This window comes from Myotis nattereri, assembly GCF_964212035.1.
Source record: "Myotis nattereri genome assembly, chromosome: 7".
Classification (NCBI taxonomy): Eukaryota; Metazoa; Chordata; class Mammalia; order Chiroptera; family Vespertilionidae; genus Myotis; species Myotis nattereri.
The window spans coordinates 27,917,269-27,936,638 of NC_138082.1; the positions used below are offsets into that span (position 1 = coordinate 27,917,269).

General features: G+C 40.5%; 1 protein-coding gene across 1 annotated transcript in view; it reads left to right on the plus strand.

Annotated features, from left to right (window-relative positions):
• Positions 1–10,771: 10,771 nt before the first annotated feature.
• RHBDD1 (rhomboid domain containing 1) overlaps positions 10,772–19,370 on the plus strand; it is a gene marked incomplete at both ends in the record, with an annotated part of 75,270 nt that continues 66,671 nt past the window's right edge. Inside the window, 2 exons of the mRNA XM_081095939.1 lie at positions 10,772–11,204; positions 12,459–12,591. Of these exons, the coding sequence (XP_080952065.1) occupies positions 10,772–11,204; positions 12,459–12,591 (566 nt within the window). The remainder of the gene's footprint in view (positions 11,205–12,458; positions 12,592–19,370) is intronic.

The following is a 19,370-nucleotide window of genomic DNA, read 5'->3' on the forward strand; positions in this document are numbered from 1 at the left end:
TCCCTGATCCCAGGGAGGATGCTTGAAAGCTATGCAGCAAATGGGCCACAATCCTCCTATCCAATAAAAGAGTAATATGCAAATTGACCATCATTCCAACACACAAGATGGCCACCCCCATGTGGACACAAGAAGGCTGCCACAAGATGACCGGCAGGGGAGGGAAGTTAGGGGTGAACGGGCCAGCAGGGGAGGGCAGTTAGGGGTGACCAGGCTGGCAGCAGAGGGCAGTTAGGGGCAATTGGGCTGGCAGGGGAGCAGATAGGCGTCGATCAGGCTAGCAGGGGAGTGGTTAGGGGGTGATCAGGCTGGCAGGCAGAAGCGGTTAGGGGCAATCAGGCAAGCAGGCAGGCAAACGGTTGGGAGCCAGTAGTCCTGAATTGTGAGAGGGATGTCTGACTGCCCATTTAGGCCCACCTAAACGGGAGGGTGCAGGCTGGGCTGAGGGACATACCCCACACACACAAATTTTGTGTACCGGGCCTCTAGTAAATGAATAAAAGTATGTGTGTGCACAAAAGAGCTCCTATTAACTGCAGAATCTTCTGTCAAACTTTTCTGGTGACTTAGAAGATAAGCTGGGGCAGTTCTGTCTCTGAATCTACACCCTTTGTCACCCTAGGGGGACGGGGGCGGGTAGGGTTAAGCATGGCTGCCTCTCCAATGATGTGCAGGAAATAATCAAAGCAACTTCTAAACTCCTTTAAAACAGCAGCAGTTGCCCTAACTGGTTTGGCTCAGTGGATAGAGCGTTGGCCTGTGGACTGAAAGGTCCCAGGTTCGATTCCCATCAAGGGCACGTGCTGGGTTGTGGGCTCGATCCCCAGTAGGGGGAGAGCAGGAGGCAACTGATCAATGATTCTCTCTCATCATTGATGTTTTTATCTCTCTCCCTCTCCCTTCCTCTCTGAAATCAATAAAAATATATTAAACAAACAGCAGCAGTTGTGTGCACTTTGTCTTTTTTCCCCTCCGAGCCTAAAAACTATCTGGCCTAATAGATGGTCAGTATGTTACTTTGTTGTCTGATTATATTGGTGACCTTGTTAAAGTTTAGCCTCTTCTAATCCTGAGAGAAGTTAAGCTTTCTTTCACCAGGCAGAATTGGTAGATGCTTTCCTCTGGTCTCTCTCTCTTCCCCTCTGCATCTCTCTGTCTTTTTCTCCATCTATGTCTGAATCTCTGTGTTTAGGGAGGACATTTCAGTCTTTAGACTATACTTCAGATTTCTGAGCTTTTTGTGGTGCAGAGCAACTTAACCGAACTGAACCTGAAGAAATAGACCATTTAAGTGTTTGATGATCTTGGACATTCAGGACCCCCAAGCTAGGAGCAGAACCAGCTGGGAGGAAGTGCTGACTTACTGGGGAATAGTCTGCCCAGTTCATTTTAATCAACTCTTTTTGCTTTTTACCTAAAGTTTTCAAATTGCCAGGAGTTGCCCGTAGACTGCTCACCACTACCACAGCCTCGTCCTTTCCTTTCACTTTGGCAAAACCCCAGTCCCTTGGAATGAATGAATTGTGGATCTTCATTTCCTTTGCTCTGTGTAAGTTAACTGGCATTAAGCTGACACACACAGCCAGTTGTTGAAACTAGTTCAGAGCATTTCCTAAATGTGCCATTCCTTTCCTGAGTCCTCTGCCTTTACCTGAGACCAGCTCATTATTCCTTAAGATTTCTTACCCTTAGCAGCCAGTCCTCAGTATAGTAGCAAAGCTTGGTCTTGGTGCTAATAGTGTTGATGGCTTTTTATTTGCTTGTTTTATCTTTTAGTTCTCACACCTTTCTACCTCCTTCTTGGTGGCAGGGCCAGGTATAAGCTGAAGTCTTGTGTTTAGCCTTGTGTACTTTGTACTGCGCCACAGTTCCTCCTGGTGAAATTGATCTAGCGTTTTCCAGCAGCAGTCGATCGATCTTATCACTTCCTGGATATTGTTAGACTCTAGGATAGAGCTGATTACCAAGGCCTGACTTGACCATTTCTTTTGGAGATTCCATTTATTGCCTTGGGGAGGTATTTCTATGGCTTAGAATAAGTGATTGTATCATTTGAAACCACTTTCCTGTATTTAATTTAAACTTATCTTTTCACAGCTACCACCTTAGTTTTGCCTCAGTAATTATCTATATAAGACACATGCAATTTTGGTCTTTCTTTTACGGTTCCACACCAAAACTGCAGAAAGGATTTCCACCAAATGGGGCAGTTATGTTTGGAATGGTCAGACTTACAATATAAGATAGGGGATGTGTGTTAAGTTCACTTTGGTGACCTCTGGTGGTAATAGTACCCCATGTGGCTGCCTATCTGAGGAGATGGCTTCACTTAATTAAGCACCTTGGACAGAGAAAGCTGATCCCTGAAATTTGAATCCCTGGGAAGTCTCCATTGAGCTTCTTTTCACATGGGCATCCTTCAGGAGAGATGGCAGGGCAGGGAATGATTTTCTTGGCAAGTGCTGTGTAGACCAGCTAGTAGATAATGTGGAACTAATATTGTCTTCACAGGACTGTGAGAATTAAATGAAACAAATGACACAACTCCTTTGTAAACTATCAATAATTTCACATATATGTTATTATTGGGAAGGTACATAAATGTTATAAGACATTGGATCCTGGACTGAAAGCCTTGAAGTTGATCAGATGATAAAGAGTTAACATCAGCTAATACTTATACAGTGCTTATTATGTTTTACATATGCTAACGCATCAACTCCATGAAGCAGGTTTATTATTATTTAGCATCTGTTTTATAAATGAAGACACTTAAGCATAAATTGATTGAGAACTTGCCCAAAGTTATACCCAAGCAATTGAGCCAGGAATCAAACTCAGGCCACTTGGCTCCAGAGTTCATTCTGTTAACCATAACACTGTTCAGTCTCATGATGAAGTACAGAAAGCTGTTATAGGTGAGAAAGCATGATGGATTGGGGCAGGGGATAACATGATGAGATTGGATTTAAATCAAATCGAGTGAGGTATTGTATAAAGTCGACTGAGGGAAGACTGTTAGGAGATAGGGCATGGTCTTCAGTGAGGTTTGTCACCACATAACATATGCCCTTAATAGTGGTTGCTTACTTGCCTGGAACATTCTTCTACTTCTATTACTTTAGTGGTCTTAAATTCTAACTCACCAGTGGTCAGGTATTCTGCCTTCCACGTGGATGGCATTTATATTTAAGGCAGGCTATTTTAAAGGACAGTTGGACAGTGTCTAACTAAGGTAAGGAAACTTTTATTTGTTTTCATTTGGGGAGATGGTATATGATTGGGGGGGGGGGAGGGAAAGAAAGGAAGTCTTGTATCTTAAGAACTCTAAATCTGGTAGTGTAAAATTAGAGGGATTTAGCCAGTTGGCATTAGGGAGATAGTTAATGGTTATGTGGAGCCAAATGAGACAATTTCTCATGTAGTTATAAAGATGAAGTGTATGAGTGTGGAGAACTACTGTATAAATGGGGGTCTCAGCAACCTCAAAAGAGGAAAGTGCTCTCAATTCTCAATTTCTCTTGGAACAGAGTCCCAGTTGTAGATAGTTCTGTGGCTACATGCTGGAATGTAATTACTGAGAGTGGCACAATATTCATAAAGACTAGATTCCCATTACCTTCTTCATATAATTGGGTTCCAGTTTTCATTTTTTATTTATAAAGTCAGTTTTCATTCATTTGATTGTCTTCCACGAGCACAGGGCCTCTTATGGTCCTCGGATGGAGATTCCTCCCTGCACTCCCAGGATCCCCATTGACCAATCAACTCAGGTAGCTGATGTGTTGTGATAAATTGAACACAGTGTAGTGATGTGAAGCTGTTGCATTTAATATTTAAATATTAAGTTTTAAAATCATAATTTACATGTTATACATACAGCTATGTATTGCATATACCAATTATGTATTGCACATAAGCTATAAGCTTTTTGAAATACATTCATGTATTTGAAAAGTGGAAACAAGTTACTTTGAAGTCTTTCATTAATAAATTCTTGTTCATTAAATGCAAATACATATTATACTATACAATTTTCTTATTTTCAAAAACTATCTTGAAAATCTGCATTTTGTAGTTAGGTTCTCTTGGGGCCTAAGGAAGCTAATGCCTTTTAGGGAAAAAATATGCTAAGTAGGAAAAAAATTACACTAAGTAGGAGAAAAAATTATGCTTAGCAATTTTATTGGAAAAACAGAATTCTATTATTGTCTGGACTAAAAAGTTCTCACTTATTGGTCCTATAGTAACAAGCTGAGAAAATAATTTGTTATGTTAGGATTTGAAAGCCATGAATGATAAGACTCCTGAGAGAGTTACAGGAGAAGAATTGGTCAGTTCAGTTCATTCCTAGAGAGAACAGACTGTCTTGAAACAGAATGAGAGAGAGAGAAAAAAGCATCTAGTGTGTATAGTGTGACCAAGTTCATGTGGTATTTTTGATGCACTGATTTGTTGTCCAACTCTTGTAATTTAAAAAGCAGAGGGAGTTTTTATGTTTAGCATAAAGAGTCTGCTATTTCTATAGCATTTTTGCTTTGTTTGAAGCAATAAAGCACACTAGCCTTCTGTTTCTTTCAAAAGCAATTTTACAGTATCGCTAGTTGAATGTGTTGGTCCCTGTCCCTGCTATTGGACTACATTCCCATTCAACGCAGCACATCACAGGGGAGGGAAGTGCTGACATCCTTGCAGTTGAACCTGAACAATGTCTTTGTAGTTTCATTTTTCTTTCTGAAGCATTCGTTTGACCGGAGCTTGTTAAACTGTTTCAGAAAGAGAGACAGAGTGAGAGCGAGAGCGAGAGCGAGAGCGAGAGAGAGAGAGCGAGCTTGTCTGTATGGTTCTGTGTACCTGTGAGCATGTGTGTTTATATTATGTTTTAAGCAATGAAAGTTTTAGCATTTGCTCATCAGTAGTCATTGTGGAAATATAAATCAATACCGCTTCACTCCCACTAGGATGACTATGATTAAAAACTGGATAAAAACAAGTATTGTTGAAGATGAGAAATTGGAGATCTCTGACACTGCGAAATGTAAAAGAGTACAGAAATTTGGAAAACAGTTGGGCAGTTCCTCAAAAAGTTAACAAATAAGCCAGCAATTCTACTCCTAGGTATGTGCCCAAGAGAACTGAAAACAGAATCTATGTTTCTATAAAAAAACAACAACAACTGTTTATGAATGCTCATAGCAGCACTATTCACTATAGCCAAAAAGTGAAACAACCAAGATGTCCATCATCTGATGTATGGACAAGTCAGTGTTGTATCTCTCTATAATGAAATGTCATTCTGTCATAAAAAAGGAACTACTATATTATTAATACATGATACAACATTGAAAACATGCCAAATGAAAGCAGCCAGACACAAAAGGCCACATGCTGTATGATTCAGTTTATATGAAATGTTTAGAATAGGCAAATCCATAGAGACAAAGTAGATTAGTGATTGCCAGGAACTGGGATAGAGGGGAGAGCAGGAAGTGACTGCTAATGGGTACAGAGTTTCATTTTGGGGCAATGAGAATGGTCTGGAATAGATAGTGGTGTTGATTTTACAACCTGTGAATATACTGAAAAACACTGAATCATACACGGTAAGAGTGAATTTCATGGTATGTGATTTATATATCTCAATTTTTTAAAAAACAAAGCTTAAGCATCTAGAAAATCAGGCATTAGCAAAGTACTGAGTCTGAGAGATAGTAAGCCTTTGATAAGTACTTGCCAAATGAGTTGAACAAACCTACTCTCTCCTCTATGACATTTTTAGGTAATATACTTAAAATATATGGTACTATTATTAAATGAAATTTACCACATGCATGAAAATAGTAGTAATGGCAATAGCATTAATTAATCTCACAGATGTAGTGATTGGCCTTTTCTTGAGTCTTAAAGAAAAACACACAAAAAAAAATCAGTGAGTAATTGTAAGAGTTGTTGCACTTTTAGTGATATGGAAGGCTGTTTTTCAGAATAGCATTTTATTATTCCCATTAAGACTCTGTCATTTCTTTCTTTCTTGTGAAATTAATTTGGTTACTATCCAATGCCAAATTGGATATATAATTTATAACTGTTGTATATTCTTGCAAGTTAATGCTCTAAATTGTTCTTGAACATTTAATCTGAAAGTTGAGATATATACCTCCCTATTAAATGATAATGATGAAATATGTCCCACTTTGTAAGTAGAGTTGAAAATCACCACAATTAGTTTCTTTTCCTTTTTTATAGAACTCCTTTCTCTCCCCCTTGAGACACATTGGTTTCCCAAGTTATGAATTCAGTTTCTTTTGTTTGTTCCAGCCATTTAGTTTTTCTTATTACATACCTGTTAAATTTTTAATTTCTCATTAAAAGTAAATATGGATAATTTTCCTATCAATATTTCAAGAAGCCTTTCATTTTCTATCTGTCACAACTTTGGTGTGTATTACTACATAATTAAAATGCCATTTTAAAAAATCAACTAGTACTAGCAAAATAGCCTATTAATACATTTTAAATGGATCAAAGGTTAATTTCTGTAAAGTTGAGATAAATGTTATAAACACTTCTGGAACTAAAAATGGCAAGTGGAACAATATAGTGTTCTGGGGAAGGTTTCTACAATTGTAGGACAAATTCTTAGAGATAAACATCTCATCAGTATTCAGAACTTTTCAGTCCACTTATTGTATAATCAAGATGTAATAAAAAATACTAATCTTGAGTCATTGGTCAAATACTTACTAAGCACTGACTATATGCCAGTCACTGGGCTAGGCTATGGGTATTCAGTGGTGATCAAAATGGATAAGACAGTTCTGCCCTTGGCTATTTATGCTGTAATCCTGGAGCTCCTGGTGTGGGAGCCCCCATGTGGCTGGAGGCTAGTGACCGAGGCAGAGACCGGTGTGAGATGAGACCAGAGAAGTGGTCAGGGCACTAGTAAGCACAAGTGTTGAGTTATGGTGAAGAGTTTGGTCTTCATTCCAACTGTAATGATAAGCTACTGGAGGCTTACTGCAGGGGAATCCAACTGTAGTTTTTTGAATATTGCTCTGAGCAGCAGTAGAATGGTGTAAGAAGTTGGTACGTGTAAGAAGAGAAACAAGGAATCCTGCTAGGGAATTTGTTGTAATCCAGGCTTAGACTACAGTAGTGGCCCTAGAGTTAGAAGCATGTAAATGGGTAACAAACTGGAAGGATTAACTGAGTCTTATATGGATGGGTGTTTGAGATAGTGAGGTGATGAGGGCCAAGGATGTGTAAAGGGTGTTTTCTACATCACTGACTTGAACTGGTTGCCTGGGGATTCCATGTCATGAGATGGGAAACATGGGTGGGAGGACAGACTTGGAAGGGACCACCTCGTGTTGTTTTGGGCATGTTTAGTGTGCAGGAGGATGTGTTTCTGAGGTGGGATGTACAGAGACTAGCCTGCTTTTTTCTTTGAGCTGCAGTGACTAGTTTATGGTCTGGATACAAATTAGAATAAAGAAATCACTTCCCAAACACATTGTACCAGTTTCTAGCTCATAGATAAATTGCTATAATCGATCATGCCTCTGTGGTCTCTCTTACAACTCAGCACTGTAAAAATCTCTGTGTATTTGATGGGTGGGACAAAGCAATATTCATTTTATTGTCAACACTTGCTTACTTCCATCTGTTGTCTTTGTCTTTGGTGTTCCTAGCCCACAAGGTCAAGTTACAGATTTGGTCTTCACATGCACCAGTTGGGTTTTCTATTACCTTGTCACCAGCTTCATCCTTCGCGTTGGGTGGCTGACTTATTAAACTACTAAGGGAGCTGGTATGAAATGGTGCCAATTAATCTTTGCTACTTAAAACTCAAACTTAGGTTCTACCTACACTGATACTCTAGTGGCCTCTATGAAAGCGGGGCCCAGCATATTGTGCCCTTCTCACATTGACTGTGCTTATATCTGCCTTCGCAGTAAGTATATATTTATTTTATTCATCTTCTGATTTTCTGCAGCCAGAATTTTTGTTTCCTTCAGCAAGTAGAAATGGGCCATTTAGGGGCTAGAGTTGTATTTTGTTCTTTGCTGTGCCTCTAGTGACTGGCATGCATTTGGCGCCTGATATTTATTAAATAAATGAGTGATGGAAAGAATGCTGAGTAGTCATTCTGTGTGAAGAGGGTCAATTTATTTTCCAGAAACCAAAGAGATCAGGCAGACTATATACTTCCTATAAGATTATATTCTTGGAACCTACTGAGAAATCAGGGCTGAAAAATATAAATGTGGGAATCATTCCAAGGAAAAGAATGATAGAAAGCATGAGAGTGGAATTCCATGAGTGTGTGGAAAGACTAAGGATAGGTGGGAAGTGAAAATCAGAGGAGGGTGAAGGCAGGGAAAGTACAGTGTCCTGGGAAGCAGGAGCCTTCAGCAGTAGAGCTGAGAGGTGAGGAGGGAGGCGGACAGAAAGGGACCTTTAGATTTGGGCAGAAGTAAAGCAAATATAATGAGAGCCTGGGTGTACAGTGTGAAAAATGATTGGGGACATTCTATTCTTTTGTTTATACTTTTCATCACTAACAATTCCAATCAAGGGAGAACTTTCTCTTAAGCAAAGACATAATTAGTTTTTATTTTCTCCTGTTCATAGCCTGGCCTCCATAGTACACTGTTCGTACTGGTACTGAAGGGTTTATTTGTTAGTTAATGATCAAGGCCATATTTTTTCATTGCTCTGATTATAGGTAATGATGTTTTAATACATGTGATTATATGGGAGGATTGTGAGAAAGTCACAGTAGTTGAAGAAGAAAATCATCCTGAAGGCCAATGTGAAAAATAGAGACCATTTCTCCAAAATTATTTGGGAACTTTTCAGTTGAAATTTTATGAGAGTGCTACAGAGCTATAATAATAAGCCCACGCAATAAAGAAACTGGGGTTGTGCTAGTAATGAGGATATGCACACACATAGGCACATAGAGTTTTTTCTTGGGCATTTCTTTTTGGGGTGATGTTGATAAGAATTTATATGGGGGGATGGGAAGTACCTTTGAGCCTTATCAGGATGCTTCCATTTGCAAAGGATTTTTCACCAAAATGAGGTTACCTTTTCATAGTGAAAAAGTAGCTACCGTTTATTCAGCACCTACTTTGTTCCAGACATTTTACAGTCATCCTGGGAAGGAGGTGTTATTCCTAACTGAAAGTGAAGAAATTGAAGTTCAGAGAGTTCAGTACTTTGCTCTGGGTCATAGGGTTAGTACATAGGAGAATCCTGCTCTTTTTTACTCCAAAGCCTGTGTATGTTCCGACGTGCCCTCTGAATGAGAGTCTTTAGTGTATCAGAGTGTGTTTCTTGTTTGGGTGGAAGCCAAGAAGGCTCCACAGGGAAAACAGAGCCCCCTCAATGAGCACTTTTTCGGAGTCCTGTCTCCTAATCTGCCTACTGACCCATATCTGCATTTATTGATGGCATAAATGCCATAACGAACAAGGCTCTTCCCTTTAAGGACTTGACTTTTTTTGTTTATCTCTTGAATTGTTAGTCTGTGTCTCTTTCTTCACAAGCTTCTTCCCATGAGCATAAATCAGTCCCTCACCAAAGCAATTGCCTTCCGTTTTGGTCAGTAATTGCTGTATTAACAAACCCCTCCAAAACTCCGTGAAGTAAATAGTTTATGTGGGTCACGGTTCTGTGGGTCAGCAAGTTAGTCTGGGCTCAGCTGGACTCACCCATTTTGTGGGAAGCTGCTGGTCACCTAGACAACCTTGCTTCTGGGCATTAGCTGGTTGGTGGCCGGGACCACCAGGGTGGCTGGCCATCTTGGACTTGTCCACGTGTGTGGGAGGGTTTCAAGAGAGAGCAGAAGCCTGCAGATCATCTTAAGGCCTCGATTCCTCTGCATCCTGTCAACTGAAGGCAGTCACAAGGTCAGCCAGGACCCGGGATGCAGAAGCAGACTGCTGGACCCTGGCACTCCCCTGTGTCACTAATTCCTGTCCACTCTTGAGACAGGAGGCGCATCACCGCCTCGGGCTGAAGTGTGTGCCTAGCATCTCGGTTCCCCCTGTCACTGTGTTTAGAACATTGTGTGGCACTTGTCAATTTACTTCTTAGTAGAATGTGAGCTCCTTAAAAACAGTGTTGCAATCCAGGATTTAGTTCCTACTAGGTAATGTTTAAAAGCTAAAGTTTCTGTGAAAATAAAGTATTCCGGGAGTTGATACCTTCCAAAGTGGATTAGAAGATAATATATGCTTACCTTTTAAATCTGGCTTGTTGATGTTTGAACACTTTGGAGCAGACTCTGTCTAAAATATCAAAATTGACTATTTCTTTGAGAAAATGAAGGGGGTGAAGAATCCTTATCAGCATTGAGTAGAAATCATTATTAAATATTTATGTACTATCTTTGTAGGTTTTTTTTAAAATTAGGTTGCAAGTTTGCTCAAAAGGAAGACAAGTCATATTTTCATAGCATATTTATCAGAGAAAGCATACCCACCCATTCACTGGTCCATTGGGATTTGGGAGAAAAGTCTCTATTTTAGAATGTGATATGAAGGAAGGACATCATCCAATGTCTGGAAGACACTGAAATAAATGCTGCTGGTAGATGAGAGATGGGGTACACAATGGAAGCTCATCTTTAAGTGAGTAGTATATATTGCATTCATTCTTCATTGATGGATGTTCATGTGCATTTTATTTTTTGTTTTAGGTTCAGCTGTCTGTATACCTCCCTGGATCCCACATTTCCCCCTCACTGGGTTGGCATCTAACCATGCAACGGAGACCAAGAGGACTGAATGCTGGGCTTATTCTGCTCCTTTCTCAAATCTTCCATGTTGGCATCAATAATATTCCACCTGTCACCCTGGCTACTTTGGCTGTCAACATCTGGTTCTTCCTGAGTCCTTTGAAGCCAGTGTATAGCTCCTGCCTTAGTGTGGAGAAATGTTACCAGGAGAAAGACTGGCAGCGCTTGCTGCTCTCCCCCTTTCACCACGCGGACGACTGGCATCTGTATTTCAATATGGTGTCCATGCTATGGAAAGGAATACATCTGGAAAGAAGACTAGGAAGCCGATGGTTTGCCTATGTTATCACCACGTTCTCCCTACTCACTGGCGTGGTGTACCTTTTCTTGGAATTTGCTTTTGCAGAGTGTATGGGTGAGCCCGACTTCAAAAGGAGTTGTGCTGTAGGTTTCTCAGGTAAGGCCGACAGGTTTCTAGGGGGGCATGCATAGAGACAGTAAGGCAGGTGGGCTGCTGTCTTTTATGAAGCGTGGGCCATACTTGATGAAGGAAACACATATTGAGTGGGTAAGGGCTGCCAGAGGCTGTATTTTGGAGAGGGGGGGCTCATTGGACCACAGGAGGGACATAGATTTGGCTCTGGATCATTTACTCTTGGACAGTTTGGACTACAGTCTGTTCAAAGGTGGTTTTATAGGAGACGCAATACTGATATCTGCGCACTGGCTCCTTGATGGTGGGACCAGGGAGAGACCCACAAGTGTATTTGTGATGGGGAGTTCTGTAAAAAGATGAGTATGCCTCTTAATAACTTCATTCAAATAAATGCATCATGCTTGCCATGGCATGCTTACCATGTTTTAGGAGCCAAGATAAATCGCTCTATATAACTCACTAATTAATATTCATATAACAGGTTCATAGGGAGCTGGCATTGTCTTGGTTTTGTAGATGAGGAAGCTAAGACTCAGAGAAGTAAAGAACTTCCAAAAACTTGCTCAAGGTTACACACCTAGTAGGTGGGAAGCTGAGATTTGAACCATGCTGCATGACTTTACCCATGCGTTGCCTTACCGCTCCCTTTAACCTTTACTGGTTCTTTTTTATATATATGTCATAGGACTTAAATGGCCATCAGGGCATAAATTAGGTGTTCTGTAAATAAGAAAGTGAAGGGGAGGAAGGAAATGATCCTGAAACAAAGGAAATCTAACCCTGTACTTCCCCTGCTGTTGCTCCCCCTCCCTCTAAGATGCACCCTCTTGCATCTAATTGTGGGAGAAGAAAGAAAAATGTCCTTCCTTCAGCATCTTTCCATTGAGGTTAGAAAAATACATGTGACTTAGCATACTTATTTTCTATTGAGTTAAAATTCACATGGCATAAAATGAATGATTTTGAAGTGTACATTTCAGTGGCATTTAGTGCCATTGCTGGTGTTTTATAACTTCATTTTATGTGTTACGTATTTAGTAGCATGCAGAAAATCAGTATTAACTTCTGTGTTAAGAAACATCACAAGAATTATTACTTTGTACATTGTCTTTCTACTGCTCGCTGGGTTGACTTGTAAGCAGTTAAAGTATGTTTCAAAGCAAGAAGTTGATGTAGTGGAATAATCATTTTCACTTTCAACTAGTTTTCTTTGTAAATGTTGATTATCTCCACATTTGGATTGTTAATATTTGTATGCTCTTTCTTCTCTTTCAGGAGTTTTGTTTGCTTTGAAAGTTCTTAACAACCATTATTTCCCTGGAGGCTTTGTCAACGTTTTGGGTTTTCCTGTACCCCACAAATTTAGTTGTTGGGCGGAGCTTGTGGCTATTCATTTAATCACTCCAGGGTAAGTATTTATTTACTCTTAGAAAATACAAATGAAGAACCTCATGTTCTATGGAAAAGAAATTAGAATAATAATGAAGTAACTAATTGTTCAGTGAAGTTTATTCTTTAACTATAAGAATAGAATCAGTGTCAGGCATTCCTGAGTTTGAATCCTGTCACCTCTGAGCTGTGTGATTTTGGTGTACTTGAATTATCTGAGGTTTGGTGTCCTCATCTTTTATGTAGGAACTAGAAGCCCAGTGCACGAAATTCCTGCATGGGTATGGTCTCTAGGCTTGGCTGGTGATCAGGGCCAATTGGAGCTTTCCAGCTGCTGGCCTGGGCCTTTCTTCATTCCACACCAAACCCTGGTGGTCAGCACACGTCATAGCAAGCAATCTAACTCACGGTCGAACTCCTGAGGGGACACTTTGCATATTAGCCTTTTATATATATAGATAATAGAACATGATATACAGATTTGAGGGTTGACTTTAACCAGCCTTTCAGTCCAGTAACTCAAACAACAATAATTCAAAGAGGCACATAATTATAAAGATTAAAAAACAACAACAACAAGGTATGTTGGTTCAATGCTTTTATTCCATTTTAGTTGTGAATTGTCTTGGTAATAAACTCTTGTGGACCAAAAGGGGCTACATGCTAACCAGCTCAGGGAAGGCCTGCATGGCAATCTTGCAAACTCAGAGACTTATAGTAACCACAAAGGATACTCTGAAATGAAAACTTTTTAACTAAAAGCAGTTTATAGCTCATGTCGTAGGCTAGAATCTTCCCTGAGAAAAGTTAAATACCTTAACCAACCTGTCTATTGTCTTTTTTTTTCTTCTGTCTATTGTCTTTTGCATCTACCATAACATTCCTTCACAATGTCAGGGTAACTCCCTTTTCTCCAGACCCCTCAGGGCACAACCAATGCACCAGGGTGGAGACCTTAAATCCTCTCATTGTTAATTGTTGACTATGTAGGATTCCGGTAACCACCTATGCAAAAGATGTATGTGTCTATCATTTTACTTTTCATCCAATAACAGAGGTTTCCCTGTATTGCTTTCTCCCACCTCCCTAATCTATCACCAATGGATTTCTTGTATCCATTTGCATCTTCTTTTTTAATTGTATTATATAAAATATGGTGCAAGACGGCCATTCTCTGGAGCATTCTCTTAGTCCCTTGAGATTTTGTTTCCTGACAATTGTCCGCTGTTTGGCTGAAATAAACTCACCAAAAAAATCACCACAAGTTTAAATGTTTCTTATCTTGACACTTTAAACAAAAGTCTTTACTCACAAACTTGATATATAAAATGGATCAACTTTTCACTCTTTGGGGTTGAGAGGAAGCAAGAGACCCCATTCCTTTTTGCCTTACCCCTGTGTCACTGTGGCTGCCTCAAAGGCACGTCCACAGAACCCTAGGGTTCCAAGGAGCACAGTTTGAGAACTACTGAAGTCTCAATGTTTTATACTGATGAGGGCAAGGACATTCAGGAAGTTAAGGGACCCATCAAAGGACTCCTGGTAGACTCCAGGACTAGTTAGGATTCAGGCCTCTGACTGCTGGTCCCCTGCTTCTGTCTGGGGTACTGGGCTTTTCCACTTGGGTCCCTGTCTCTGCTTTCTGGGTAGAAAAAAGGGGGTGAATTGTGCTATTTTCCCCCTTATTCCACCAGCCTCATTTCTCTTAATCTGTATAATGCAGCTGAAAACCCATGGCTTGTTTGTTGACTTTTACTGTGGGGACCTGGACACTGTTTGGAGAATGGGCTGATTTAGGAAAGTTCAGAAAGAAGTGAGGAGGATTTTTTTTCTCTCTGCTGTTCCTTTCAGAGAGCAGTGTTGTTTTTAACTTGCTTTTTGTTTGTACGTCTGTGTTGAGTGTCCTCCTTCATTTGGGAATATTCTCCTTGGGCTGTTGTATGTGAGCCCAGTAACCCTGAGTCTTTCTTTAATGCTAATTTCCATCCCAGCCAGCTGGCCTGTAAAAAAGCAGTGCGTGGCCACTGAGCACCACTCATTTGCAACTGTATTGTTATTTTGTGACAGTTCCTGGAAGAAAGCTTAACAAAATCTTCAAAGTTTTCTTTGAAAAAAGGGTTCTGTAATGTCTGCCCCTTATCTGAACAACCCTCTTTCCACCTTGTCACTCACAGCTCCCTTACTCACTTGACATGACTCACTTCTCTGTGTAGACCAGAGACTTGTCTGTGACAGCAACACCCAACATTCATATGAAAATCACTCCCAGTGGTGCTGGGACTTTTATTCTATAATGAACCCTTTGAATAGCAGTGCCTTTAATATGCTCATTCAGCTATTTCTGAAGACTCTCACCACACATTTTATTTTTTTTTTTAGTGTCCCTTTCTTACGTGGACAAGGCATAGTTGTATTTTTATGTAATATGCTTATTATGGGTGGAGGAACCTGGAAATTAAATGAGATTTCTTCCCTTTGAGGTTTGAAAGAATAGATCTTTTGGTTTTTAAGATTTGATTACTTTGAATGATAAACTTCTGATAGCTACGCATCTACTTATGCATGTGTCCAAATAATGACTGAGCTAAACACTGGTCCAGGAAACCTGAGAAGCAAGTGCTTCTTTGAGATGGATCTTGGAAAAGTGGGAGAAACCAGAGCTCTTTGCCCTGCATTGTTCTTCTGGTAGTTGTCAATTGTAATTTTCATTGGGAAAACACTGTAAATGTTCAGGACAGAGCCTGCTTTATTGTTGGACCTAATGAGCTGCCCGTTGGGAGGGAAAAAAAAATCTGCCAAGCAGACATTTGGTGGACCTCTGAATTTTATGAAAGCCATGGAATTAGTAATTTCCCCTAGTTTTATGGCGGGAAGCCTCTCCAAACAGCCAGCCATTAGGCATTGTGAGGGGTGTGGACTTGACCAGCATGTTGAAGTACCCACATTCAGTCCTTTGGGGGTGCTTTTGCTTTTCACAGTACTTGTGTGTGCCTCGTTTCAGTGATTGCACTGCCTCATGTGGTCTTTTTATTCCTCTGTATGTGCTGGGACCCTGGGAGGGGATTGTGTCTGACGTAGTGCCTCTGCTCATGAGTGACACAGGAGGGCGGTATGCATGCTGCCTCCTCCCAGGCATGGCTGTGCCCTCGCCCACCTCTAACCCCAGCCACCTTCTGTTGATGGAAAGAAGGGGGATCTGATGCCTCATGTTACTTTCTAGCCCCCAGTACTAGCCCAAATTATGAACTTCTGCAGTTTCTCTATGAGTTTAAGGTTGTCTAGTCTGAAAACTGAAGCTCAGAGCCCTGAAGGTTATCCAGAGTAAGACAGCCGCTTGGTGACCATACTAGAGGATGGTAGTCAGTAACCCTCCTCCTTAAGGTTTATGAGTATCACTCGTGACCCTTGTCTGAATTGGTTATTTCATGGTGAGTCCTGAAGGATGACTTCCTGATTCTATCATTCCTTGTACATTTACTGTATGGGGTTAATCTGGGCTTGGAAGTTCATAGCCAAAGGCAAAGAATTGAGAAAGGTGAGTGTTCTGTTAAAGGCAAATCTTAGTTTTACAGGCTTGAAGCTTATTCAATTTTGTGGGTCCTCCTTAAGAAGGAAATACAAAATTAGAAACAAAAAAGTAAAAATTTTAAGTGAGAAAAGAAAGTACAACAATTGACAAATTTTTAAGAGCTGACAAATACTATAAACATTACAAAATCCATAAATGTAATATTATGTTAACTCCCTGGCATCTCCCACAGGTTTTGCTTGCATATCTGATCTCTTCATCATATGATATTAATTTGGTAATAGTGTTTCTGTAGAGGGAATAGCATGGTGCAACAAAGTCAGTTTTTATTATTATTGAGAGTTTAGAAAAGTTTTCTCAACTCATCTAAATTTTTAGAATTCTTGTCAGATTTGGGGAAACTTCTATCAAGATATTTTTACATACAAGCTGTAAAATCTCAGGGCTTTTCAAGTTTTCTTGTGCAGCTTTCTTTTCAAGTATCTTGACTGTTCTTTGAATTGATTTGAATGTCATCTGATATATTCTTTAAATATGTTTTTGTTTGTTTTTTATTGACTTCAGAGAGAGGACAAGAAAGAAACATCAATGATGAGAGAGAACCATTGATCAGCTGCTTCCTACTGGGGATCGAGTCCACAACCCGGGCATGTGCCCTTACCAGGAATTGAACCATGACCTCCTGGTTCATGGATCAATGCTAACCATTGAATCACACCAGCCAGGCTTGTCAGTGATCTTTATTGGCATAGTTCGAGATTTATTTTTTCTTCATGGACATCAATGCTTTGTGCTGTTTAACAAGAAATATTAGTACTAATATTTTTATGATTCACTCTCATTAATTAGGTTACCAGAAATCCAAGAATTTATTACAGCTTTTGATATAATTTAAAAATATTTTTGTTTGATAGCTACAAACACAGGAATTCTGATAAAGTTTATTTTGCATGATTCTCAAAAAAGAAAGGGAAAGGTGATGGTGCATTTAGAATTTCATGCACTACATTATCCAGCATATCCCTGACAGAGAACTTCTGCTGAATTTCTGTTTTAACTATGTAGTAATGGGAACTGAATCCTCCACTTACAGTTTTGCCTGGTTGGTGATTGGAAGAATTTTCCAGACTCTGGGTTCTGACTTCAGCACGATAGCTGGTCGCCCGAGAGAGTTGTGGGATTTCTACTCCTGTGCCCCAGTTAGAATTATAGCCAATGATGCACAGAGGGTATTAAGAGTATTTCTGAAAGCTGTTTCTATACAGCAGTGACTAACAGTGACCTAACCCTGCACTGAGATGACTGTGAACCCCATAAATAAGCCCCACTGAACTCGAGCTTAATATATCTTCAATTTGGCTTCCCTCTAGTTAAATCTGAAACATATCTGTGGCCACCCCAGGGGCACCTGACCTGGGGGGAAGTGTGATAGAGAGGAAGTTGGAGTGGAAAGAGATAGCAGTTTTAGTGATTGTGGTTAAGATATCTCACTTTCACAAATTTTATAAAACATGTGACCTTGTGAACATGTTGTTTGCTCCCCTCCCACAGCTGTGAAGGGTCCCTGGCAAGGGAGAGGCCTTATGCTTTGTGAGCTTCCTGGCCAATTCTACTTGTGGCTTCTGTTGAGGACTGTCCCAGTGATGACCATGGGGAAGGGAAAGAAATGAAACTGAAGAGGCCTATAGACTGTGGGCAAAAGAAGGGATGAACAGTGGAGGTTTTGTCAAGTTTGAAAACCGAGAGAATTGTGTGGATAGGAACTGGTACCAGGAAACAGGATGCTGGAGTTTGTTTTACTGGTGACATGGTTCAGAGCAGGTCTGTGGTGGTATGAAACTGAGGAATGGTAGAAGAGAAGGTCATTCAGCCTTCAAGGTCACATTGCTCTCCCCTCTCCAATCTCTGTCAAATCTTTCTCTGCCTCTCCTTTATAAAGACACTAGAGACCTGGTGCACGAAATTTGTGCACTGAAGGTTGGGGGTCCCTCAGCCCAGCCTGCCCCCTTCACAGTCCGGGAGTCCTCAGGGGATGTCCATGGGGTGTGGGCCTAAGCCACAGTCTGGCTGTGGAGGCTCGGAGCAGGTGCCCCGTGTGTATGTGTGTGTGTGTCCCCGCTGGGGTCCTGCGCCGAGGAGGCTTGAAGCAGGTGCTCCTCTGTGTTGATCTCTCAGGCTCAGCCGAGCCCGGCCCCTTCTCCTGAGCTGGTCGTGACCATGATGGAGTCTCAACCTCATTTGCATATTACTTCTTTTATACACACACACACACACACACACACACATATAATTTGTTATTGCATTTAGGACTCACCCTGGTAGTCTAGCATAACTGCCCCATCTCAAGATCCTTAACTACACTTGGAGAGTCCTTGCCATATAAGGTACCATTCACCAGTTCCAGATATTAGGATATGGATATCTTTCTTATTTTGGGGGGAGGCAAGGGGTCATATTCAGCCTACCATACCATCAAAGTTGAATTGCCCTGGCTGGTGTGGTTGGGCATCGTCCTATGCATTGAGAGGTCACTGGTTCAATTCCTGGTCAGAGCACATGCCTGGGGTTGTGAGTTCTGTCCCCAGTAGGGGCAAACAGCTGATCGATGTTTCACTCTCACATCAATGTTTTGCTCTCTCCCTCTCCCTTTTTCTCTCTCTCTAAAAAAAAAAATCACAAACTTTTTTTAGTTTTAGTTTGATAATATGATATCACCAAGTTGTTCAGTGTGCATATGTGTGTATATATGAATGTGTGTGCATTTATAAATACATTTATTTATTTATTTATTGTCGAGAATGAGCATTTTCTGAAGCATTGGGTTTCTGTTTATATTGCACAATCACATCTTTTTTTTTTTTTATGTACTGGGACTGTTGCATTTTTCTCCTAAGCTTAGATAAAAAAATATATATAGAATTGATACTCACCCTCTGTTTTATTTCATGGAAACATATTTTTGGAGCCTGTTAAAGAGTTCAGTTTGAAACAACATTCCAGGACTGTCCGGAGCAGATTTTGTGAAGTAGGGGGAATTTCTTTACGGCATTTCTCGGATGTTCATTTGTACATTTACTCCCTCCTGTCTTTGCAGGCTCCCATAAAGGAAAGTTGTGTGTCTTATAAAGAGTTACTTTGTCTGTCTCCCACGAGGGCTTAGAGTTGAACAGGATTCAAGGTGAGAGCAGTACTTAACCAAAGCTAAGATGCCCTGGAGTTTGATTTTATGAGATGAGAATGAGAAATTTTGAGGCAGGGAACTTTTCCCT